General features: G+C 37.7%; 1 protein-coding gene across 1 annotated transcript in view; it reads left to right on the forward strand.

Moving 5' to 3' along the window:
- LOC140231682 (uncharacterized) overlaps positions 1 to 26,406 on the forward strand; it is a 178,846-nt gene that overhangs the window by 138,752 nt on the left and 13,688 nt on the right. The window contains exons 89-127 of the mRNA XM_072311836.1: positions 134 to 247; positions 1,169 to 1,282; positions 2,826 to 2,939; positions 3,837 to 3,950; positions 4,753 to 4,866; positions 5,601 to 5,714; positions 6,289 to 6,402; positions 6,835 to 6,948; positions 7,443 to 7,553; positions 8,055 to 8,168; positions 8,703 to 8,813; positions 9,382 to 9,495; positions 10,006 to 10,230; positions 10,621 to 10,734; positions 11,677 to 11,790; positions 12,286 to 12,399; positions 12,749 to 12,973; positions 13,231 to 13,344; positions 13,795 to 13,908; positions 14,634 to 14,747; positions 15,166 to 15,279; positions 15,544 to 15,657; positions 16,209 to 16,322; positions 16,654 to 16,767; positions 17,345 to 17,458; positions 17,909 to 18,022; positions 18,495 to 18,608; positions 18,925 to 19,038; positions 19,615 to 19,728; positions 20,390 to 20,617; positions 21,034 to 21,147; positions 21,716 to 21,829; positions 22,276 to 22,389; positions 22,846 to 22,959; positions 23,411 to 23,524; positions 24,102 to 24,215; positions 24,852 to 24,962; positions 25,774 to 25,887; positions 26,237 to 26,350. Of these exons, the coding sequence (XP_072167937.1) occupies positions 134 to 247; positions 1,169 to 1,282; positions 2,826 to 2,939; positions 3,837 to 3,950; positions 4,753 to 4,866; positions 5,601 to 5,714; positions 6,289 to 6,402; positions 6,835 to 6,948; positions 7,443 to 7,553; positions 8,055 to 8,168; positions 8,703 to 8,813; positions 9,382 to 9,495; positions 10,006 to 10,230; positions 10,621 to 10,734; positions 11,677 to 11,790; positions 12,286 to 12,399; positions 12,749 to 12,973; positions 13,231 to 13,344; positions 13,795 to 13,908; positions 14,634 to 14,747; positions 15,166 to 15,279; positions 15,544 to 15,657; positions 16,209 to 16,322; positions 16,654 to 16,767; positions 17,345 to 17,458; positions 17,909 to 18,022; positions 18,495 to 18,608; positions 18,925 to 19,038; positions 19,615 to 19,728; positions 20,390 to 20,617; positions 21,034 to 21,147; positions 21,716 to 21,829; positions 22,276 to 22,389; positions 22,846 to 22,959; positions 23,411 to 23,524; positions 24,102 to 24,215; positions 24,852 to 24,962; positions 25,774 to 25,887; positions 26,237 to 26,350 (4,773 nt within the window). The remainder of the gene's footprint in view (positions 1 to 133; positions 248 to 1,168; positions 1,283 to 2,825; positions 2,940 to 3,836; positions 3,951 to 4,752; positions 4,867 to 5,600; positions 5,715 to 6,288; positions 6,403 to 6,834; positions 6,949 to 7,442; positions 7,554 to 8,054; positions 8,169 to 8,702; positions 8,814 to 9,381; positions 9,496 to 10,005; positions 10,231 to 10,620; positions 10,735 to 11,676; positions 11,791 to 12,285; positions 12,400 to 12,748; positions 12,974 to 13,230; positions 13,345 to 13,794; positions 13,909 to 14,633; positions 14,748 to 15,165; positions 15,280 to 15,543; positions 15,658 to 16,208; positions 16,323 to 16,653; positions 16,768 to 17,344; positions 17,459 to 17,908; positions 18,023 to 18,494; positions 18,609 to 18,924; positions 19,039 to 19,614; positions 19,729 to 20,389; positions 20,618 to 21,033; positions 21,148 to 21,715; positions 21,830 to 22,275; positions 22,390 to 22,845; positions 22,960 to 23,410; positions 23,525 to 24,101; positions 24,216 to 24,851; positions 24,963 to 25,773; positions 25,888 to 26,236; positions 26,351 to 26,406) is intronic.

The raw sequence follows: 26,406 nt of genomic DNA on the forward strand, positions 1-26,406 counted from the left end.
ATTATTAATGCACTGTGGTGAAGATGTGCTGCGACAATCTATCTTTAATGAATGAACCAAATTATTTCTTCGTAGAATATCTCTTTTTAAATGCATAGAAAATACAATTTTCCCTCCTAAAAATGACTTGCAGATGGTGATGACTGTCTTAGCGCGCCCTGTATAAACGGCGCCACCTGCGTTGATGGCGTACGCAGCTACAGATGTGAATGTCCGCCCGGGTTCGAAGGATTCAACTGCGAAACGAGTGAGTCAGATTTGTGTACATAGAAATAAGTTAGCAGGTTAGGGTAGATGCAGATAGATATATTTTCAGTTTTTCTTCTGCTACAAATCATGTCTCCACTGATTCATTATTGAAAATGTAAAGGTAAGAACAGTCCACATGAGTGTCGTTTGCAACAGGTGATGTGACCATCTCAATGAAAGGTCGTCTTGACTCTGATGAAAATTTATTCTTGTTTTGTTTCTTACATGTATTCATCTATATTTATCTGCATTCACATCTACCTACTATGTCCATAGGGAACATTTCGTAGTACAATCTAACCTGGCACTTTGAACACATTACTACGCAAAACAAAAACAAACAAACAAACAATGCGAATATATAAATTAATGAATGAATATAATGAATTATAATGTAAACAAATAGTAATGGAACAGTTATACCGCTGGTAATAAATTGACCTCCAGGACTTAATACTTCCAGCTGTGAGTGAAAAAAATGTGAAATATTCAGTCTTCATTGTAGTTTCATGTCAAAATAGAAAGTGCTTGTTTTCGGATTGTTTGTCATAAATCGGAAGTAATCATAATGTGAATATCAATTTTGAGGCGGTCTGGGATCGTATATAACAGGTAGAAAGTTGTCATGTAGACGGTATAAGCTTCTTCGGCAAGATCTTTTTCGTAACACAAACCTTCCATACCAATGACAAGCAGCATTATAGTACACTCCTTCATTATACATCTATGTCCCGGTCTGAGAGTACTTAAACGTGTAATTTTCATCCTCGAGGTTACCTGTGATTTCAATAATTTGTACCTATAGGTGTTTGTGTAATGAAAGGGGACAAACTACGAGCAAGAGATCCGAGACAAGAGTTTGTCTAGGTTTACTACAGTGGTGATTTTCTCATTCCTCTCCATAACTCATCTATGTTAGATGTTGACGAGTGTGCAAGCGATCCATGTATGAACGACGGTACGTGTGTGGATGGAATCAACGGGTATGACTGCCTCTGTACCCCCGGCTGGACAGGAGACAACTGTGAGACAAGTACGTTGGATTCCCGGCTTCTCCTAATGTCATCTGGTTTATTTGTATCTCTAACAAATTTCGATCTGTCACTATAACCCTACTCTACACTGTGTGCACAGATCATAACATTATGCAAAGCACTTGTTGCAGAGTGTTAATCATAGGTAGGCCTATCATTCAGATTTTTCATTGCCCAAAGTCATATCAACATTGTGACGGCTCCTCTCAATCGTTTCCACGTCAATTTAGACAATTCTTTGTTTATTGTCATACGAATCTATTCAAAAAGAGTTTTCTTCAGTGCATGTGTTCATGTTTACTTTGGCGTTTTCATACTCACTTCCACACCTGTCTCACACATAGACACATAGTCACCATCAGCAGTAGATATGAGTGAATTTAAGCTGGAGATTGAGAAACGCGTAGAAATCATTGATGATATTCATTCATTCATAATCAATGTGTCATTATGGCCATATTATTCCATAGAAAAAAAAAAGACTTCTTCACAGATATCCTTATATAAGTTGTGTGTATAGCAATCATCATTAAAGACAAGTCCACCTTCATATACATAAGGATTGAGAAAATGCAGCAATATCAGTAGAACACATCAGTGAAAATTTGAGGAAAATTTGACAATCCGTTCAAAAGTTATGAATATTTTAAGTATCTGCGCAGTCACTGCTGGAAGAGAAGACTACTACAGTGTATGATGTCACATGCGTACAACTATATAAGGAAAATAAAAAGAGAATTTCACAAAACTTTACTTTTTGAATAAAGTGCACAGTTCTTCGACTTGCTACTGACGTCTGTAAAAGGTAATATTATTCCCCCTGCCTTCTGAAAGAGAGAATTCGAGTGTTCTTTTGTTATGCGAGAAAAATGGAAATATGTTGAATTTTCTTTATTTTTTCTTTATATCGTTGTACTCCTGTGACATCACAAGTTATAGTAGTCTTTTCATCCAGCCGTGACTGAGCAGAAACTTCAAAAATTCATAACTTTTTAACAGATTGTCCGATTCTGCTCAAACTCTCACTTAGATGTGTTCTACTAATATTGCTGCATTTACTCAACCCACATGTCTATGAAGGTGAACTTGTCCTTTAATTGTAGTATAGTAACCATTGTTGTTTTAGTAGTATCATTGCCATTACTATCTTTTGCCACGTACAAATTGTAATTTATCTTTTAGAGAACAAAAGAAACAAACGAAATTCATCATCATTCTAATTTTGTCAACACATAGCCACAATCGTAGGATCATTTGATTGCTATTGTTTTTGAACATCTCTTCATTTTGGACACATCCTCTAAGAATAGATTTGTTACCTTGTAGGATTCAATCACAGAATCATTTGCCGTGTTCTACTATTACCTTTCCTTCTATTTACTTGTCTGTCATTTTACAATCCAGTAATCTGCCATTCTGTATACACCAGTGTGTATCAATTCTCCTCTCTTTACATGGCACCCCTATCCAAAACAAACGAACTAAAACAATACAAAACAAAACAAAGAAGATATGCAATGTAACTGCTCTTCTCCCATAAAGACATCGATGAGTGCGCGAGTAACCCTTGCTTGAATGGCGGCACCTGTACGGACGAAATCAACGGCTATCGATGTACCTGTCTCTCTGGATGGACCGGTCCTCGCTGTGAGATTGGTATGAATTTGAAATCATCTTCCTTTACCTCAATGGTTAAGATTATTTTACCCTATCTGTGTTGTTGATGAACTATTCCTTCCACTTTTTACATGATTATGAACATTTATACTTTTCTGAAACCTTTGTGATTTAATGTGAGTTTGATAAACACAGAGTGCTGTGTTTCTCTTGTCTTACTGTGAGTAACAAAAATGCATTTTCTGCTCAGTCCTGTTTTTCTGTATCTCTTTTGAGAATTGTGAGGAGTAAAGTAAGATAATTAAACAAAAAGATGTATAATTTCGACTACCTCTAAGACCATAAAGAGAATATCATAAGAGGGTGATCTATGACTTGCACTGACACACTTTCAGGTTTGTGGGGGTTTTTTTTCGTGTGTATCAAAACTTTCTTTTGAAGGATTTGATAAGTTTTGTTCATCTGGATTTATATCGTCATCAAGTCACACCAGGTTGTAGAATGATTTAATTGCTTAAAATTTCTGTATACTCTTGCAAAAGAAAAACAAAACTTATTCATCGCTGTGTTTATCTTGAAAGATGTTGCAATTTTCTTGAGAAGCAAAGTCACCTTTGCAGTGGATTTACTTCCTTCGGCTTTTGACTTGAAATTAAAGTTACAATACCGTCGTATTGCCTAAACATCTAATGAATGTTCTTTCACTTTGTACCGTCAATCACTTTCGGTTCCTTTTTTTTTTTTCATTTTTGATTTGATTGACTTCTCGTCTGTTGTTATTTTAATATTCGGAGTGGGGGAAACATACAGGGCAACTTTCATGAGATAGACAAAACCGTTTGACCTTGCCTTTCAATGTATTATTAGTCCACAGAATGCATATTGATCTCTTATTGGCCTCCGTCTTTTTATCTCTCTGTACGTGTAACTCTTTAGATGTCGACGAGTGTGCTAGCAACCCTTGTCTCAACGGGGGAACTTGTACCGATCTGGTCAACGGCTATGTGTGTGAATGCGTGCCCGGCTTTGTAGGCGATGAGTGCCAACTGAGTAAGGATCGGACTTATTAATGCACCCAAGGATGTCCTTAATTCTGTATCAGATTACATTAGTTTGATAGAGGAGTATAAACGGTCTCTTCATATTTTCTCTCATGCTAATGTAACAGGGTAATCGCTGCGTACATTACTATCGGAAAAGGGAAAACTGAAGAAAACAGGGACACATACAACACATTTCATACATGCATATTATTAAAAAACAAACAAACAAGACGTGTAAAGTATGCCAAATCCGCCATTTTGTCGCCTTCTTTCTACTTCTACCTTTTATTTCATGATAAGTGTCTTCTGTTTTTATTTCACCCGAGGCTGTCCAGCGATACATATAGAAAATCTTTTCCTATCATTAATGTCGTAGAATTAGAAATAACATCGTGTGAGCCTAAGCCAGTCATCATATTCATTGTAATCTCGTTCCATTCAAACGGAGAGTGTACATACGTATATCAGTAAGTGTTCACTCTGATCATGTCATTAGCGTAAGTATATCATGAGCATAGTTCGTGTTCACCCACCACCTCCCTTCATGATCCTATTTATACACTTCTAAAAAGAGATGCTAGCGGCACTTTGGAGATGAGCCAATGGAAATTGTAGTCTCATGTTCCACATGATATTGCCACGACCACCAAATGTTGTTTTTGCCTCAGTCAGTCAGTAACTCTAATAACTTTATTGGATTAAATGACATATATGATTTCTGACAAAAGACGCTCTTGTAAAAGTATTGTCAATCCATGCCAGCATTTGATGTTTACATTTTATGTTAACTTCGTTCCATTGTTTTGCAGACTTTGATGAATGTGGTAGCATGCCATGTCAGAATGGAGGAACATGTAATGATCTCATCAACGGCTATCTTTGCCTATGTGCTCCCGGTTACCAAGGCGACGAATGTCAAATCAGTAAGCCTATGTCTTGTTTTTCACATGCGGCAGTGGTCTATTCAAACAAAGAGGAACAAAACAAAACAAAGCAAAACAAAACGAAACGAAACGAAATACGCAAAGCAAAAAAAAAAAATAAAAAAAGTAGAGTGAACGTCATATGGACATTATATATTGAGAAAAAAAAAAGCATTGCAGATATTACTGTCAACATAATACTGAAAGCACTTTGTGTCATAAATTTGCACTGAAAGCTGGAGCAGCACCTACGCGATTATACATCTGCAGAAGGTCCTTTATAATAAATATGTAGACTTGTCTATATGCATGCACTGCTGTTCAAAAACACGATCTCACGACAAAAAGATCTTCGAGATACTGTTATTTAACATTGATATCACATATCAATTATGTTGGGAAAGTGTAATGGTCAAGATTGTCATACTTTTCAAGTTTGTATTGAAATCACACTGCGTATGGATAAGTATGATGAACTGTGTATGCCAATATGATATGCCCCTTAGCATGCCCGGGCCTTCAAGGGAAGTTTCCTTCACAGATTATTGTCATAGAATACATGATTTACCTAGTACAATGTTTATCAAAAAGGTAATCTTAAAGTTGCATGTTAACATCGCCGCAGAAACTGTTTCACAGGTCAGTATGAATTCGTTAAACATTTTAAAAGTTGTCGGTGATTATTTTGATCAAATAGCTTCTCAACGTTCTTAAATCCATTCATATTCTAACAGACATAGACGAGTGTGCCTCCAACCCGTGCGAAAACGGCGCTACCTGTATCGACCTTGTCAACTCTTACCGCTGTGAGTGTGCAGCAGGTTGGACCGGAACAACATGCAACGAAAGTAAGTGAAACGAGCAAGATTTCGTGCTATGTCATGAGGTACCCTAGAAAGCTCTTAATCTTTGTCATAGCAGCCTTAAGTTCCTATTGGTATTTATTCAAATTCTGTGACATACCGTCGCTAGCCCGCAAAATGGCCGCTATCGCGCAACGCGGATAAAAAGTTAGTTATGTCCAATTTGCCGATAGCGGCCTTTGTGCGGACAAGCAACGACCAATCCATGGGGTTCTTCACAAACAATAGTCTATACTGATTCTACAAACTTTAGACTTCACTAGAGTTTACTGAATTAGTCAGCAAAAAGATTTTTGGCAACCATATATTGTCACCAAAACGATAACGCGTAGAAGAGTTGGCCTTTCTTTTCTCAATATTATGAACACTTAACAACTGTTGTCGCACTCTACTTTTGTGGTACCGGGATTCCTACTTCGCATGATGTCAAATAATTTTATTTATGATAATCGCATAAAGCAGAAGATCACGTGATTTGATGCCTATAAAAGTCAAAGCTATTTCCTCAGTATCCTACAGTATCCTAGAGTGATGCAGTTTGTACATAACTTTCTTCCAGACATTGATGAGTGTGCCAGCAACCCTTGTTTCAATGGCGGGATATGCATGGATGAGGTGAATGGGTATTCCTGCACGTGCTTGGGTGGCTACGAGGGACTGCACTGTGAAATCGGTACGTGGTTCACTCCTCACTAATAACACTGTGTCTTATATTCTTCACTTATATTCATAATACCATTAGCAAAACACAAATTGTTTTTTAATGCATATACAGTATATCCATGAATGACTCTCCTAGATTGTGAGGTAGTGTATGTGCGTTTGAATTAATTTGTGCTACGGCACGAAAATGACAGTTTTCTAGACCAATTTTGGTTGGAAATGTGACAAGCTATCTACAAAACTGACGTAGGGCAATGTGTAGGGATGAAATGCTGTTTCAAAGAAGTTTGACTAATACTTCGTTATGACAGAGATGGGCATAACATGCCAATAACTCTTGAAATGAGCAATGACCTCTTTGCTTACTCATTGATGACTTTCATTGCTTAAGGTTTAATCTGGGCGGGAAATAAAACTTTTCGTCTCTGTTACAAATTTTCAGACACCAATGAATGCCGCAGCGATCCATGTGTGAATGGAGGTACGTGTTTCGACGTCATCAACGGGTTCCTCTGCCAGTGCGTGCCGGGCTACACCGGGGTTAGGTGTGAGACGGGTGAGTCACTAGCTGCATATCGTACCCTTGTCAGAGCAACGAGGTTTTGTGCTGCTGGTATGCGTGGTATATGGGTTATAACAATACAAAGTAGTTTCATTGGAGGATAATAGCTTTCAGCAACTCACAGTAGTGTTCGACCTGTACAAAAGCACAAACAGAATATCATTTCACTATGATTCAGCATAACACAAAAGCTAAGTGATGAAACTGCGAGTCGAGGAAAAGCTACCTTTCGCTAAGGTTAGGAGCTCCTGAGGAAAATTGTTCTTAAAACTACACGTAATCAGCTGGATTTATGACATTATACATGACAGTGAGCCGCGAGATGCTCGCACATCTTACCATATGGGGTATAATGACTTTATAATGTAAATTAAATGCAGATACTTGCACGTATGATCGACCAGACGTACCTATCATCGTAAACGATTTATTACGTAATTACCGTTTTGAAGGGTAACCTGATATTCTGAATTTTCTGCTTACGACAGATATTGATGAATGTTCGAGCGACCCGTGTGTGAATGGTCAATGCATCGATACGCTCAATGCGTACGTCTGCAACTGTGACGCAGGGTGGACAGCACCTCGCTGTGACGTCAGTAAGTGAACCCTCTACTGTGTCCCTGTGCTTTCCTTGTACACTAATCTTGTGTGGGGATTTTGAGTGTGTGTAAAAAAAAATGATAATGACAGGCTATCTCAGAGGCCCTTCCCTTTATATATGTGTTTTGAATACTCTAAAGTTGTGTGACGTAAATATCATATGAAATAGAATCAACAAGATGATAGCCATTAGATGTGGTTTAATGTGACATATTTGTTAAATGCCATAAAACTATGGAACCACAGAATAAAAAGAGAACGCGAAACAGACAATATTATGACAACTTGACGAGAGCTTGTTCCTTTGTGACTTGGGCGACGAACAGTCCAAAAGGCTGTACTACAATTTGATAAATCGTCAATTTTAGGCCGAAACTTGAGAATTATAGACAGCGAACGCCGAGTACACATACATATTGACGGCGTACGAATGGAACTTTAAAACAATGTAATAATTTTGTAAAAGTATGAATATTCTACATGCCATTTTCTCTCAGATATCAACGAGTGTGCCAGTAGACCTTGTCAAAATGGAGGAACATGTACTGACCAAGTCAATGGCTATATCTGCACCTGTTCGCCTGGCTACACTGGTATTATCTGTCAGACAGGTAAGTCACTCGGTCCCTCTCTATAATTGATTTTTTTTTTCCATATACAAAGCAATATCTGGCTGTTTTGGGTTTTTTTTTTTCGGAAAACTGGCAAGTCACCTGATTTGTGCTTTTAGCGCATAGACTGCTGTACAAAGATTATTTTGGTACGGTATACGCATAACATTGATCGCTTCCACGTCCGCTGCCTTTTCCGTATAGGGCCTACACGTAGAAATGTTAGATTAGTAAAATAAAAGCTTCACCTTCAAGTAATTCAAGTGAAAGCAATGATCGAACCAGTGCATTATGAGTTAGAAACATATTTGATATCATTCGGTTAGGAATATAGAACATTTATCTCTTTAGCTGTGGTGAAGTGAATGACAAAAGGACATGTACCTGATGAAAACTCGAATATCTTATTACGCTAAGCTACAGCTAGCTTACAATTTGCATAAATCGATTTGTTGTGGAAGTATTGTACCCAAGGGATGCTATCATTCTGTACTTAATAGCTTTATAATGTCCCTTTGATTCTTATATCAACAGAAATCAACGAGTGCTCGTCCAGCCCATGTGTAAACGGCTTGTGTAACGACGAAATCAACGCCTACTCTTGTTCGTGCCGACCTGGATGGACCGGCACCAACTGTGAAGTAGGTGAGTAAGATACTCCACTAAGAAGAAGAAGAAGGAGGAGGAGGACGAGGATGAAGAAGAGAGGAGGAGGAGGTAGAGGAGGAGGAGAAGAAGAAGAAGAAGAAGAAGAAGAGAAAGTGAGAAGAATACAGAGAGGATAAACGTCTAACTGGAGATACGAGAGAGACAGCAAGAAGATATCGAATAAAATTTGATGAAGAAATTAAAGGAAAGGAATATAGGGGAGAAAACGAAGACGCTAAAGAATCATAAGGAAAGGAAGTAAAGTTTTGATTTCACACCGTAATTAGGTATCCCATACCGTGTTTATTTTTTCTTCATTTCTCAATTTATGCATTCAGAAACAGAAAGTAAGTTGTAGGATTAATCGTGATACCAATTTTTTGATATATTTTGCATTTTATCATCGAGTGATATACACAATCAAAACCTACATGTTGTACGATATGATTACTCACTTTCCTTGGTGGGTGTGTGTAATTTTACGTCAATCAATATACGGGTAAACTGCGAAGAAAAACATTGTGTATTGAGTTATTTGAAATGTAAATTTTGCAATTTTCAACAGATATCAATGAATGCAGCAGTGGCCCATGCCTAAACGGAGCCACGTGCAACAATGAGGCTAATTTCTACACGTGTGACTGTCTACCTGGATGGACTGGTACTAACTGTGAGACAGGTGAGAACGTTAGGTGGCAAACTTCACAAAACGTCGATCTGAAGAGAATATCGTAATCAAGCGTCAAACGCGAAAACGTTAACGAAAATAGTGGTTATTGTACATGTTGTAGGTCTATAATCTTGATAAACGCCTTCTTTATGTCATAGATTATAGGCCTACCTCTCGGCTGATTATCATGATTAATGATAATGATCACAATGTTAGTAATCATGATAGATATTATAATTATTGATATCATCATCATTATCATTGGTAGTAGTAGTGGTAGTAGTAGAAGTAGTAGTATAGTATCATTAAATAATAATTCTTAGTATCATTGATCATCAGCAGTATTATACATGCGAAGCATTATTCTGCAGAAAAAAAAATCAACGTAATGGTTTGACCACTTAAAAAATCACTGTTAGATACTTAGATGACCAGTTCTATTCCTTTATTTTGTTCTAAGGATTACTGTGAGATAAGTTCAGCTTAAATGACTATGTTTGATATTCATTTTCTTCGCAGACATCGACGAATGTGCCAGCTTCCCGTGCCAGAATGGTATCTGCAGTGATCTTATCAACCAGTATGTGTGTACCTGCGACCTTGGCTGGACCGGTGTCAACTGTGAAACGGACATCAACGAGTGTAGCAGTGCCCCCTGTCAGAACGGCGCTCAGTGCCTCAATCAGATCAACCGATATGAATGCGTCTGTCTTCCTGGGTGGGAAGGGGTTAACTGTGACATTGGTAGGTTGGACGTTCAGCTTTCTTCTTAAGCTTTTATAAGTCAGCTTTTATATAGTCTAAAGTAGATGTTGAAAGTGTTATTTAAATAAAATCAGTAGTTCAATTTTATTACCATATCACTCGTCACATAACCATCCATAATTAAACATAAAATGATTATAACATACGTTGAGAGGGGGCTGATTTTGCTACAATACTCGGGACTCGTCCTCATCGGGTTAACGGAACATAGTCGCAGGCTGAATTTGTCTAAATATACATATAAATCATGTTTTTTGGTGACATGCCATTAAAATTGACAAGTAAGTAAGCTGACATATTGCATTCTTATCGTGTGCACTTTTTGATTAGTGTGTTTATTTCTATCTTCTTCTTTTTTTTTTTAATCAGATATTAACGAATGTGCCAGCGGTCCATGCCAAAACGGCGGAACGTGTACAGACGAATTGAACGGGTTTACATGCACGTGCGCCCCTGGGTTCATGGGGACGTTCTGTACTGAAGGTAAGTCATGTTTGGTGTTCTGCGGGTAGATTGTACCTTGAAAACGAGTACCGCCATCCAAAGGGTTAAGTTCTCAATTTTTTGAAAAATAGACGACAACAAAAAGGCATTGGATTCATGATATACACTGTTCATGCAACAAATAACGCAATGTATTTCAGTATATTGTTTAATGGCCACGTTATACATTCAAATAATTTCAAATTAAATCATCAAAGATTCCAAGAGAACAACTAAAAGTTGATAGTTTTTAGACTGTCATAATTCAAATTGTTAAGTAGTCTAACAGTTTTGGAAAATGCTGTCATGAACTAACATTGTTGCAATTATTTCCGAGGGATTTGTGATTGGTAACATTATGTCTGGAACCTGACAAAGACACTATAAAATGAAAAAAAAAAAGAAATAGCAGAACTGTGAATAGGCCATAATGCTTTTATTCAAATTCATGGAACTTCAGTTGTGGGGACCTATAGTTACAAGCTGTTCACTTTACCCGTTATTCAATTCAATTCAATTTTATTATTTCAATTTTCGATATTAACATATAGACATCACTTTTTTTGGTAACAAAAAATAAGGTGAGTAAAACTATGTGAGATGAAAAGAGGAAAATATAAACAAATCAAGTCAATACTTAGAATCCAGGTTGCACGTACTAGTTGATATAATTATTATGTCAGACAAGTCTCACACAAGTGTATTATTATCAGCAGGAACACGTACCTCTATTCGTAACTTATGTTTATGATTTTTAAGCGTAAGTAAATAAGTCTATAGCTTAAGCCATTCTTGATTAGACGACACTTGTAGATACGATTTCTTCACAATTTGAAGGTTTGAAGGAATTCGAGAAAATACCTCCTAATGAACGTGTAGGTCAATATACATATATGGAATGTTAGAGATGGAATCAGCTGCACTTCTCCTTTTTTTTTTCAGATGTGAACGAATGCCGCTCAAATCCATGTCAGAACGGTGCTTTGTGTAACAACCTTCTGAACTTGTACACCTGTGACTGCCAAGCTGGATACAATGGCACCAACTGCGAAACAAGTAAGACGTTGTTGTTGTTGTTGTTGTTGTTGTTGTTGCGAGCAAGGTGTACAACGATTTGATATGCATCTTATTTTGTATATTATGTTATTAACAGTGATATTTTGTGCATGTCTTTCGGAGCTGGTGATTCTTTTCCTCTTTTATCTCAAATTCTATTTCAAATTCTATTTCATTGATCAAGTCTCGTCAAGCCTAAGGGGAAAAAACTGTCATTTATCAGCACAGTCAAGCTTCACTTCCAGAGTGACTTTGGTCAGAATATTTCTAGAATACATCCAGTTTGACCTACTTTATACAGGGATTTAGCCAGATTCTTGATAAATCTTTAGCTACTGACGAGATCGAAGTAGTCATGTGAGTTTGCATCGGAGTAAGAAAATGACCCGTTGTCCTTTCAAAATTCATGTCTTTGCAATGTTTGTTAGCTTTATTTCGCTTATTCTAGTGATATCACAATGACGATTTTCCCATTTTTCTGTTTCCCTTATTAAGACATCGATGAGTGTGCCAGCGTGCCTTGCCAGAATGGTGGAACGTGTAGAGATCTGGTGAACGCCTATATCTGCTCTTGTGCAAGTGGATGGGCCGGCATAAACTGTGAAATTAGTAAGTCAATTTGTGTGCAATAGAATCTGGCTATATAGTCACGAAAGATTATCGTATACAGTAAGTTCGGATTTCTTCCGATTTCTGGCAACGTGTTTCGCCATTCTAAAATTTCAACTTGTGAAATGAAATCATATGAATGTGTCACGTGGTGGTTAGAATGTATAGAATTTCGCTGTTTCCTATATCATGATAAGAGCATGGATAAAATACACGCTCTTCCTCCGAATAATAGATCTTATTGACTCAAATTACTTAAATAAAGAGGATAGTGACATCATCGACAAGATTTCACCTCTTCTGTGGGATCGTGTCTTAAATGTATTTTCCCAACTTCTCATGTCTATAGACATCGACGAATGTGCGAGCGCGCCATGCCGAAATGGCGCCACCTGTACGGACCTGGTAAACGGCTACCAGTGCACTTGTGCGCCAGGCTGGACCGGTACGGTTTGTGATATCGACATCAACGAGTGCTCCAGCAACCCGTGCGTCAATGGGATTTGCAGCAACGCCAACAACATGTACTTCTGCACGTGTAGTCCCGGTTGGACCGGCACAAATTGCGACGTTGGTAAGAGATCTATAACAATGCTGACTACTCTTTAGCTTACCTGTAAAACTCAAAGCCTCATATTTGAAACTCTGGGTTTTTAACATAATTCTGATGATAAATATTCTGAAATTAAGGGGAAGTAGCAGTACGAGTCCAAGATTTAGAAGTGACTAGTTCAGACAAAACAAATTTTGGAGGTCTGCGTAGAGTATATCTTTTTAAGTTGCATCGTCTTATCAAGCTAATTCTTCTCTTCTTATATTGCCCCTTCAAAGACATCGATGAGTGTGCAAGCAACCCATGTGGTAACGGCGCTGCCTGTGACGATCAAATCAACAACTATGTCTGCACCTGTGCGCCAGGATGGACCGGAGTAAACTGCTTCGTGGGTGAGTACACTCAAAGACGATGCAATGAAAGCGGAGTAACTGTAGTAAGAGGTCATAAAGCGTTTGATCAATCAACCACTTTCTGCCCTTTAAGAACTCAGTCTTGTTCATTACAGTGGTAATGTACGCTTGGATGTATTTGTCTTTAGGATGTCTAGTTTTTTCCCGTCACTTTGTTTAGTCTATGCTACAGCCGGATAAGTCTCTAAAGTTTGAACACTGTTGAACAACGGTAGCCTTGTGTGACTTTTGAGAATTGTTGTTTCATTGTTTTGGGTTATCACATTTCTCCTTCGTCTTTGTCACTGTCTTTGCAGGCTTATTCAAGAAAAAAGTCTGAGTTATCAGATGTTTTATACCGGGTTGAAATCCATTATCATGTCTAATTGTTTTCTTTGTAAGAAAATTAGCTTTGAGCAAATTTCTGCTAATGGTTTGTTCTTTCTACAGATATCGACGAATGTGTTTCAAGCCCATGTCTCAATGGAGCAACATGCAACAATCTCCAGAATATGTACACATGCTCGTGTGCAGGAGGTTTTACAGGGGTCAACTGTGAAACCAGTAAGTTGAAAACCATCTAACCTTATACCTGGAAACGCGATTTTGCGAAATATATATTTTCAGTAAAGAATGCTGAAAAAACAGCACGATTTTTTTCTGCAACACATTAAAAATAAATATAAGTCTGCCAGCTAGTGTCAAACTTTCTGGATCTTAATCGATAAGCTTATGCGTTTGTTTCAATTCTCTTATTCGAGTTTCTTTACTTGTCGAAGCGTTTCATGCCTGTTTTACACAGTTAATCCAATTTTTTTTTTAAATGCCTAAATATTACCAATTACAGCAGGAAAATATGTCCGGTCACTTAAGCACACACTCACGTATACATGCATACATGCAACTGCACACAACTACTAGTAGATGTACCAGTGCAAACAACAACAACAACAACAGCAGCAGCAACTCAGGCTATAATGCTACGTTTACACCATGTTCCCGACGGCCAAGGCAGCCCCATTTTGTCCAAAACGTTACAGTGTGACGTGGGTAGACGAGATATTCCCGTTTTCCCCCTCCGTATTCTAGTGTTGTTCGTTCCAGTCCTCGCTCCAGTGAACATGGAGCTTTAACAGACATAACATATATAACAGCGTCTGGTCATACTGGCCGCCGGAAGCATGGTGTAAATGCAGCATAACACAGATACATTTAAAATCGTCGCTTGTGACATAATTCTGCCCATGTAAGCACTAATGTTGGATCTCTTTTTTTTTCACCTCACACAGACATCGATGAATGTCAGTCGTCACCCTGTCTTAATGGAGGCACCTGCCAGGATGGAATCAATCAATACACCTGTGTGTGTGATGGAGGCTGGCAAGGAACCAACTGCGAAATTGGTAAACGTAGTAGCCTCTGTAGAGTTGAAGCATAAATACAAACATATATTATGAAGTGGAGGGAGAAGGCTGTGTTCAATCCCCTCCAAAGCATTACCACACTACAGGTATATGAAGGCAATACCATGATATTATGTTTGTGCCTTCCTCTTGATACCAAGCCAATACCAAAAGTAAATAAAAATGACCAACCTTCCCGCCACGCAAGCGGCAGAATAATAGTACTGGATATCAGACTCAATTCTGGAAAAAAAAATGAGAGAAACGTGTAGACCTATCTTCAAACGAGTCGTTTTTACTATCAATGTTTGCTAGCCATTGCTATATTACAACACCACGAACATATTCATTTATAATGCATGAATGTATAAGATGCCTGATAGCAAAAAGTATATTTGATTTCAATCACTTTTCACAGAAATCAACGAATGCTCGAGTCTTCCCTGTCAAAATGGCGGTACCTGCATAGATGGAACAAATAGTTTTACGTGCGATTGTGCTTCTGGATGGACTGGAACAGTCTGTGATGAAGGTATGATTTTTAAACATGTCTTGAATTAAGAAGTTAGTTCTCTCATCCCCGATAGAAAGGGAGAAAATTTCAACATCCTTTATTAATGACAATCCGTGGAAGAGTATAAAAGGTGAGTAACAACAACATGTTCTAATTTGCCTTTCATGTCTTTAGTTGATTGCATTCAACCTTTTTTTTTTTTTTTTTACTTTAACAAAACTCTATGAACATTATAAATACTACATACATTAATGATATCACTGTGTGTTTGATTCTCAACAGACATCGACGAGTGTGCCAGCGCCCCCTGTGAAAATGGTGGAGTTTGTACTGACGGAACGGATATATATTTCTGCACCTGTCCGCCTGGATGGCATGGTTACAATTGTCAAACAGGTGTGAACTAGGAGCTAAATTACAACCTTTCCCGTTTAATTATTGTCTAAGTGAATTAAGTGGTGTTTATGGTAATGTGATATATTGTTCCACTATATACAATAGAAAGTATTTGATAAGGACTACGTTAAAACTGCTGTCGAAGTGATCGGAGATACTATAAACTGTCCGTTCAAGTCTCGTGAAATAGTTTCGAATGAAGAGATCAAATGTTAATAAATGCTATACTTCTGCGTTCATGATTATCAGGACAGCCTGTTATTGTGGCATAGGTTCATTCACATAATTGTATTTAAAACAATCGGTGGTACGTCAATATTTGAGATTATTAAGTAATTCTCGGTTTGAAAAGGGTGTTTAATAGTTTTCACGTGAAAGTATGGAAGTACGACACGTAATCCCTTGTCGCAAGACACGGCAAGAGACCAACACCTTTCAGTCTAATATCGTCAGCTTTTCAGTCTGATTCAACTTCAAGATTGTTGAATGACATCTTGTGGAGATACTATACCGTTTAATGTGTTCTCGTTTATCACACAAATTTGATACAGATCGACAAGAATGTAGCAGCGACCCTTGTCAGAATGGTGCTACCTGCTTTGATGGGATCGACGGCTATGTGTGTCTCTGTGTCACTGGATTTACTGGAACTCATTGTGAAACAGGTAATTCTTTCTTCTTGTGATATCATCAAAATCTTCATTCTCAAGTTTGTATATTATGATAATAAAACCCCATCGCCAAACAACTCGTCAAATTTATTGACAAGACAAAAACATGTGAATTACTTTACATTACATCCAAACGGTGCAAAAACAAGATGAAATGAAATATATATATATATATATATATATATATATATATATATATATATTAAGGTATAATGTGACTGAAAATACTATTTGCAGTTTCAAACTGTATTTTGTGTTTCTCACTTTATGATTCCGCTGACTTATAGGCAAATTGTACAACTCGTTCTATGTACTTTTTCTGCAGACATCAACGAGTGTGCGAGTAACCCGTGTCAAAACGGAGCCACCTGTCACAACGAGATCAATCAATACAGCTGTCAATGCGCTCCAGGATACGAGGGAAACAATTGTCAATTTGGTGAGTAAAATCAATACATCATTTGACTATTTTATCTTCTGTTGGCAAAGGGCCGCGCACATGCAATATTCTATTACCACTTTCTGCTGTTTTTTAGATAGATGCATTTTAAGAATCATTTTTACTCGAGTCACTATGCCCAACTCTATACTAATTGTCCAGCATATCTGCGGTGGGAAGATGGCGACTCTTTATGATAGTTGTTGTTGAGTTATGATAAGAAGGTAGTTATAATTATGCTTTTCTGGCTTGGAGAAAATGGCTTGGATAAAATACGAACCGAAAGAGAGACCCCGACACACCAGCATTCCATGGATTTTCGCCCTCAATCTAGAGATTTACTATTGTGATCAGTACGCGTGATTCATTGGTAGGCCCTTCTTTCCGGTTAATGATGACATTGCTGTAACGGGACTCTAACATTCCTTGCATCCAAGGAACATTTCTGAAAAACGTCTGCTGCTTTGGTGAAAAGGATCTGTCCCCATCTGACAGTCTCAAATTGGTCTAAAACATGTGAAATTGATGAATCAGTTTTAGGGCAGTAAAATTTATGTCATTATCACTCTCTTGACAGAAATCAACGAATGTGCAAGCAACCCATGTGAGAATGGAGGAACCTGCACAGACCGGGTGAACCTATTCACCTGCACCTGTCGCCCCGGGTACACCGGGGTACGATGCGAATCGGGTACGTGTTACCCCTCTATCACGGGCTATATTCACCTGTTTGTAATTGCTGGTTTCTGGATTTTTTTTTTATTACATTTTTTTTTTTTTGGCAAGAATGGAATTGTTCTTGTTGAACGATGAAAGCCTGAATATGATGCACGTTTTGAGAACATGATTGAGACATTTTTCTCATAGTAAAACCCAAATACCGCACTCACACCATTATGATGTGTTCTTGTTGTTGGGTTTTTTTCGCACGTGCACCGTATTTTGGTTTTAATTTGCTTTCATTTTTCATGGGAGTTTGCTTTTTGATATCATCTCGTGTCTGTTAAAATGCTTTAAGAGATAATTTTAATCTAGATATTGCATTTCTGTTTTAAATGGTCACAAATATCATGTTGTGTATTTTGTCTACAGCGTATCATACATGCAATAGAATTTGACCTGTATTTCACTTTGTTTGCAGATATCCAAGAGTGTCTTAGTGGGCCATGTGAAAATGGAGCGACCTGCATTGATCACGTCAATGACTTTACCTGCATCTGTTTTCCCGGGTTTACTGGGCCACGGTGTGAATTTGGTAAATTACGCAAAATCAAAAGCAACTTAATAATGATGATTTAGTGTTTTCGTTGGTGTGCATAATTTATGGATTTCCACATTTTCGCAATACTTAAGAAAACGCCTTACTGAGCTACAATGCCAGTAGAAAACAAGAGGAGGAAATATGTTTGTCAATAAGATTTGTCACTTAGTATATAAGGTAAAACTATGCCCTATCAAAACAACGCTTTCCAATGTAAAGTGGTTCAATGAATTCAGTTCAAACATTCGCCATTTGGTGTGAACAGAAAAGAAAAACAGATGACCAATTACCATGTTCTATTTATCTTCAATGTATTGCACATGGACGGGCAAGTGTATGCGTGCTCATTTTGATGGGATTAAACTGTTGTTATATATGTTACATTTTGTAAACATAACTGAAACTTACATGATAGTAGGGTCGCATTAAGATAGTATTGTATGTGTTCATTTTATTCTATTTTCAGAAATTGACGAGTGCGCCAGTTCGCCATGTATGAACGGTGGAGCGTGTAGTGATGAGATCAACAGATACACTTGTGATTGCCGAGATGGCTTCCAAGGAATAAACTGTGAAGAAGGTAACGATGACTTGTAATTATTGATTTTCTGGAGTCGGTGTGTGTCAGAAATATAGCAACGTTCGATGTCACAGTCTGTAGGAGTTCCGTTGAGAGCGTAACAATATTACATCATAATGATTTAATGCGACAAGAGTAAGTTCTATGCTTAATACTGTTCTAATATTTATCAGTCGTCTCGTGCACATTTTTATGACCTAATTATTTTTTTTTAAATAGAAGTTGCAAGTACTGTTCTTAATTGTATTACAATCACTGTTAAGTTTTAAGATGGAATTCTAAATCAGCTACACCTGAATGTTGGTAAATTCAACAGATATCGATGAGTGCTCCAGCAGCCCGTGTCTTAACGGTGGACAGTGCACGGATAACATTAACTTCTACACGTGTGACTGTGTGGATGGCTGGACAGGGACCAACTGCCAGCAAGGTTAGTGACGCAACACACATTGCAATGCAGCTTATGTTTATTCATTATGCTGGGCTATAAATGTCTTTCGCTAATATAAACAGTACTTTTATTGTTACTGTCACAATTTTGACTGCAGTCCTCTTCATCTGTGCGAATATGATTGGACACTCTACATACACAGCATGACAAAGCTCACTTTCCTATTCAAATGCTCAAATGCTTTTTTATTGACTGAGTTTGTTTCTGTTACATCTTGTAGCATAACGCTATTATGTATATATATATATATTATATATATATATATATATATACACATATATATCATATATTATATATATATGTATGTATATATGCATTATTTATATGGCATAAGATGCCGATACTATAAACTGACGCTACGTGAAAATATACGGCAGTGCGAAATCACATAAAAATATCATGTCACTGTTTGTACTCAGTTGAATAGGATGAGGAAGTTAATTGTTTTTCTACTTCGGATGAATTATGTATATAGAAGGCCCAGGTCGGACGATAGTTTTAGATAGTATTTCTTTGTACTGTTAAGACATTTCTTTGTCCTTTCTTTCCAAACAGAAATCCTGGAATGTTCCAGTAATCCTTGTCTGAATGGAGCAACATGTATTGATGAGGTCAATAGGTATCAGTGTGTCTGTAGTGATGGATGGGAAGGAACGCACTGTGAGCGGGGTAAATCTAATCCCTTGTCTATATTGATATTTTAGATCAATTCATTCTATATGATACAATATACATATTATATATAAATGAGAAACGGGTACACGATGAAAGATACATGATTTAATATCTCGTAATACCCTGTATTAAGTGGCGGAGCCAGAGGGGTCGCATCGGGCGCGCGCCCCCTCTTTATTTTTGGTTAAAACAAAGGAAATAAAAAGAAAAAATGGAGGTGTGCGCGCCTCCATTTAATTTTGCAAAGGCGCCTCCCCTTTATGGAAATTGGATCCGCCCCTGCTTCACAAAGAAAGCTTTATGAATGTTTTCAAGTTGGACATGTATTGAATGGCTAAGGAATAGCTTTGCATTAAAATTGAAAATATCTTACTGGTTAATATCTTTACTTTCAGAAGCAACATCTAACGTTCTGTATGTCAATAGCTTTGGTCAAGGTACACATTATGGAAGTATTCTCCGAGTGATGAAATGCAAAACATTCTTCTCAATGTTCACCACGACTATGCGCAATAAATACTGGTAGCTGTCCCTTCCATCCTTCCATAATTTTCAAAGGGGAGATGAAAATTTATAGTCTATCGTGTAGGTTCTTCTGTATGCGTTTATAGAAACAAACTCAATTAAAATGAATTGAAACGTCTTTCTCCTACAGAGACCAATGAATGCAGAAGTTCTCCATGTACCAATGGAGGGCGCTGTTTCCCTCATTTCAACTCCTTCACCTGTCAGTGTGTGCCGGGATACACAGGTGAGAGGTGTGAGACAGACATTAATGAATGCAGCAGCAACCCGTGTGTGAATGGAGGCACGTGTTCACAGGCCATCGATTACTACTCATGTACCTGTCTGCCGGGGTACACCGGAACCAACTGTGAAACAGGTAAATGCATCACACCAAGCAAATTTGCGTTACATAAAATCACTTCTCCTGTATACCTATCTATTAGTTCTTGCGAGTGCACATTGTGTTCATGTTCTTACCCCCCCCCCCCAGATTTAAAAAAAAAAACAGGGGGAGGAAGAATGAGATAATTATAAACATGTTCTCTTAATTTACATCAACTCTACTTAATGTTTTGTTTTTCAATCCATTTATCAAAATATGTCAGCCACTGATCCATCTGGCAATTGAGTATGAAAATCATGTTACTAGTATTCAAATGTAATGCTAGATGAAAACATCATCAGGAATGATAAAGGCTCTACTGACATATCGTGGCACTATGTGCTAGTTTTAATATTTTAGAAGAATGAAGGGCATTCTCAAGATGTGTTTATCATGCATACACTGTTCAGATATCAACGAGTGCGCGAGCAACCCGTGTCGTAATGGAGGTGTTTGCACCGACTTCGTCAATAGGTACGAATGCACGTGTCCACCAGGATGGATAGGAACAAACTGCGAAACAAGTAAGTGCCGTCTGTCATTGGAAGGTGGTCACACGTAACCCTCAATCCATTGTGCATGGTGATGCTCAGTTTTGCGAAAGCGATAACTGATGGTTTTAGTTGTATCAAAACAACACGCAGTTGTCACCATCAACGTTTCTTTGGTTAAGGGATGTGAAGTACCTGACGCACAAAGGCTTTTGTAAACAACACAACTTCTGGAAACAGTTGACTCAATCGTTAGCAATGATGTAGAAAGAGAGTGTAAGGACCGGGGTGTAAAGAGTAAAGCAGAAATCGCCACAGATATCTTTCCATAAAGTTCGGTAAAGTGGTATCCTTTATCTCGATCCACATTACGTGAACACAGTCATTTGATGTCCATTGATGAAGCTTATAAAATAAGGAAAAGACACCATTGATTACATGAACAGGATGTTACGTGAGGTATGTATTTCAAAACTTATTTATTATTTCAAAAACGTATTTAGTTTAATATGTATATTTATCGTTTCATGTTGTTTTCACCAGCAAGGAGGAGAGTATATTTGCAGTTGATTAAAAATCCGCTCAATCCTCTGTATTTCAGGCGCAGACGACTGTGCACCAAACCCTTGTCGTAATGGCGCTACGTGCCTCGACGGAGATAACACTTTCACTTGTGTCTGCCTGGCCGGTTTCAATGGCACTCTCTGTGAAATAAGTAAGTAATATTGATGGTAAATTGCTTTTGAAACATGATAATGTAACAAAATAGGCCTATTCTACATTAGATATCTATCAGTGTGCATCGCTAATCTTTGAATTGATTTGAAATTGGCATTGGTCCCGTCTTCCGAAACAGTTCTGGTAACTTCATTTTTATTCCCTCCCATATCTAAAGTTGCAAGTATGATCTGTAATGTTGTGAAGGCTTGCAATGACCTAAGGGTGTAAGGACACGGACACTACTCTTCAGCTATTTTACAAAACATGAAAAAAACAAGCCACCTACCTTTCATTTTTCAACTTACACTTTACCCTCTTCAAAAGTAGATTTTTAGATACATGTAATAAATGGGAAAAAATTGCGAGAGCAGTTTCCTGCAAACTTCTTTGAAAGAAAAGCATGTTTCTGTACAATGTCTGCTCGTTTGCTTGTTTGAAAAGATATCGACGAATGTGCCAGTAATCCGTGCCAAATGGATGCCACTTGTAACGACGGAGTCAATCGCTACACTTGTGTCTGTGCCCCGGGGTGGACCGGCTACAACTGTAACGAAGGTGAGTGATTTCCAATATTACCGTAAGTCAGTGATGATAATCTTGTTCTAAGGAGGACTGTACTATTGCAGTACTCATACTGCAATATGTGTATGTACGTGCTCTTACACTTTTCCAATAGCTTACTTCAAGACTGTTAAATCGTTTACTTTGTGTGATGTCTTTTTCTAAGATAGTACAAAGCTTTGAATATGGATGTTATTACAATTTTTCTAAGTACAAATTTTGGTTGTTTTGTTTCGTTATTATTTACACAATTTTTATGCACATTTCTTCACAAATGTTTTTGTACCAGATATATTAGAATCTCTCTCTCTCTCTCAAGCATCTGTGTAATGACAAGCAACTTTGACTGTGGCTGTCCTCAGGTTTACAGCTCATTTTGTGTCTCTGTATTGTGACTCTTTTATATCAAAACAATTAGATTTGATCAAATATAATTTTCTTTCCTGTCAGATATCAACGAATGTGCCAGTAATCCATGTGTGAACGGCGGAGTTTGTAACAACCTTCAGAATGCATTCAGTTGTGATTGTCCGTCTGGCTGGACGGGTGTACTCTGTGAAGGAGGTAAGAATGAGTTGATTTACCATAATATCGCCATTCATTCATTCATTCATTCATATATTTCCATTTTAGGGTGTAATAGTGACATTTACAGATTTCAAAGGACATTTAAAATGCTACGTCTTGTATGGTGAGATAACAAAAAAAAACAAACAAACAAAAAGCACACAAAAAGCTTGTTGGAAATGATCCCTTATAATCATTTTGACATTTCACTTAACTTATCTTCATCTGTCATACGCAATTACTAGCAATCAAGAAAGTTTGAAAAATCAAAGTTTAAAGAGGTATAATAAAACAATCACTTTTATCTCAATGTACCAAAGACTCTGATTGTCGATTTTCAATAATTTCGATTATTGACAATGAAGAAGTAATGTACTGTAGGTACGAAAGACATTTAATGATAAGCATCATATCTAATTTGACGACAATGTGACTTTCTGATTCCCAGATATCAACGAATGTGAGAGCAATCCTTGTCTCAACCAAGGGCTGTGTACCAACGGAAGGAATTTTTACTCCTGTTTCTGTCAGCAGGGATGGACTGGAACGCAGTGTGAAATAAGTAAGGCCACATGGAACATATCTCAATTTGCAAGAATTTTATGTGCTCTGTAGTTTGTGTGAGAAATATACGGGGAAATTCTAAAATTAAAGAAAAAGCGAAAAAGATAATGCACTGTGCACTCCTCTGCAATGTGAGAATTAAATTCTCATCCCCTTGTGTAATATTATACTGATTATGATATATGGTATGATGATATGATATGATATGATATGATATGATATGATATGATATGATATGATATAGAATGCAATATGGTATAATCTCATCTAACCCAGGGAAGCCTCTTCAGTATTCTCTCCTCTCCCAAAGGGTCCGGCAAGTGTTATCACTCCAGCATTGCTAGGTACCATTTAAACATCTGAATCAAGAGAGGCATTGTCGACAAAACATCTAGTGCTAGGAATAACATACTGGCGAGGATTCGAACCCCAGACCGTCTGTTTACAGATCCAGAGTCTTATCCACTTAATATAATCACGGTGCTCTCACAAGTAGCTTAACTTGCAAGAAGGTTAAAGTCAAATTCATATGCGAATGAATCCTTTCATTGTTTACTATTCTCCTTCCCACCCAGATGTGGATGAATGTGCCAGCATGCCATGTCAGAATGGAGGAACGTGTGTTGATTTTGAAAACCGCTACCAGTGCACCTGTGCCGCTGGTTGGACCGGGGTGCACTGTGAGATTGGTAAGTTCATCCAAATTATCTGTTATACCGCCTTTTAAAAAAAGAAGAGGACGAAGGAGAAACGGTTTAGTCTGTCAACTTTTGTCTTTGAATACTTTCTTAATCTTGGAATCGAAGATTTCACAGGTAAGTTTGTTTTCAGGATGTGATATGAGAATTTTTATGTACAATCGTTGCTTCATCTTACTATCACCACACACACACACTCACACACACACACACACACACAAAGACATTTGGTGGAGGTCGAAACATTGCTCGATCATTTGGTAGATATTCTTGAAAAGATCGATAGGCCCTATGTATCAAAAGCAATTACAAAGTCTTATCGATTGAAATAGATTTACTCGAAGTCAGCACATACCTCTTTTCATATGTAACATGGAATTGTTTAAGTTCTCATTACGTTAGCTTTTGTAGAAATGAAATGATATTCTTGGTCACGGTAAGCACGTTCGAAATACAAGACGATTTTCAAATGCTTTGACCCTCGCGGCCTATGAAAAGTAGCACGATTGGTTGAATACCCTACCTAAGTGTTAATACGATTAGTTTTAAACTTTTTGAGGTTATATTTAAAAATGTGCCCTGGCGTCCTCAGTTGATTAATCTTATTGATCTTTGTTTTTTCGGCAGGAGTGAACGAGTGCTCCAGCAACCCGTGTGTGAATGGCATTTGTATTGACGTGGAGAATGGCTATGAATGCCGCTGTGACCCAGGATACACAGGAACACTTTGTGAGACAAGTATGTTGAATTGTATAACTCTTACTTGGTAAGAAATCAAATCGCAAAGCAATAAACTCATATTGTGGAAAACAACAACAACAACAACAATTTAGTGTCAATATCAATATAACCGATCATCATAATGATCACCATCATTTAACAGCTTTATAATCATTTATACCAGGTATGCGTTGATGATTAGTCTTCAGAGCGTATGGTCCTCTACACAGCCAATAAAGCTCTTCACAGTATTCTGACAGCTTGTGTATAGGTCTACATATTAGTATAACGAGTCATTTCGAGCAGAGTTTGAAGTGTTGGGGATACCATAAACTATGCAGATTAAGTTCTTTTTGAAAATTAGCTTGAAAGTTTGATTTCATCTTCTCATTGCCCACAATTATGCATGGATTCGAACTAACCTGCAATGAAATTGTACATAAATCCGTCATGGCTGTTACGATGTATTGTGAGAAGCAGTGAGTATATTCTTATATTGCCAATGCGAATGTGATATCCAAAGGTTCGCCAAATATTGATGAACATGTTACAAATCTTGAAATAACATACATGTATTCAAGCTCTTACTGGCTTTTGATTATAATGTGAGGTTTGAAGCTCAATTACATTTTGATGACCTTAAATCCATAACTAAATCTTCCCACAGCACTGGTTCTGGGAGGTAGCATGAACAGTACAGTTCTGGTAGCTACTTAATGCGACGCAGAAATATCACTCTTTGCCGTTTAAGATCTGTTTATGATCTCACAGGCAGTAAGAGGAAGCTACCAGTTGTCATGTTGAAACGATGTATTTCAACCTTTAACAGATATAGACGAGTGTAGCAGCGACCCGTGTATGAATGGCGGGGTTTGTGTGGACGGGGACAATGCTTTCTCCTGTGTGTGCCCGGATGGCTGGCAGGGAATCATCTGCGAAGAAGGTAATCAACTCTTCTTTTGATTTCATTCAGTCTGGTTTAATTTGAATTAAGGAACCACCGTCCTCAGTCGTGAATGGATTGAGTACATTTTTGCGGCTTTTTGGACACAGATAACTCGAGAAAAGCCTACAATATACCGGATAGCTTCCCAGTTCGTGTAGGCGATTAGACGGTATTTTCAAGATATAATTAATTCAGAAACAGGTGATTGACATCTACTAGAAAATCAATCTTGTCACAGATAGTGCTAACATGCAAGAAAAAAAAAAAACATTTGTCTGTTGCATAAAGAAGAAAACTCCAATTATTTGTCGTTCACGGATGCGTCACAATGTTTGTATTTACACAGATGAGGACGAATGTGCAAGTTTCCCGTGCCAGAATGGTGGTATCTGTACCAATGGTCTGGCTTTGTATACCTGTACCTGCCCTACTGGTTTCACTGGAATCAACTGCCAGATCAGTGAGTAACAGCCGCATGAAAATAAAAAACAGCAATCAAACAACTCCATTTGTTCG

Source organism: Diadema setosum, chromosome 8 (genome assembly GCF_964275005.1).
Source record: "Diadema setosum chromosome 8, eeDiaSeto1, whole genome shotgun sequence".
NCBI classification, from domain to species: domain Eukaryota; kingdom Metazoa; phylum Echinodermata; class Echinoidea; order Diadematoida; family Diadematidae; genus Diadema; species Diadema setosum.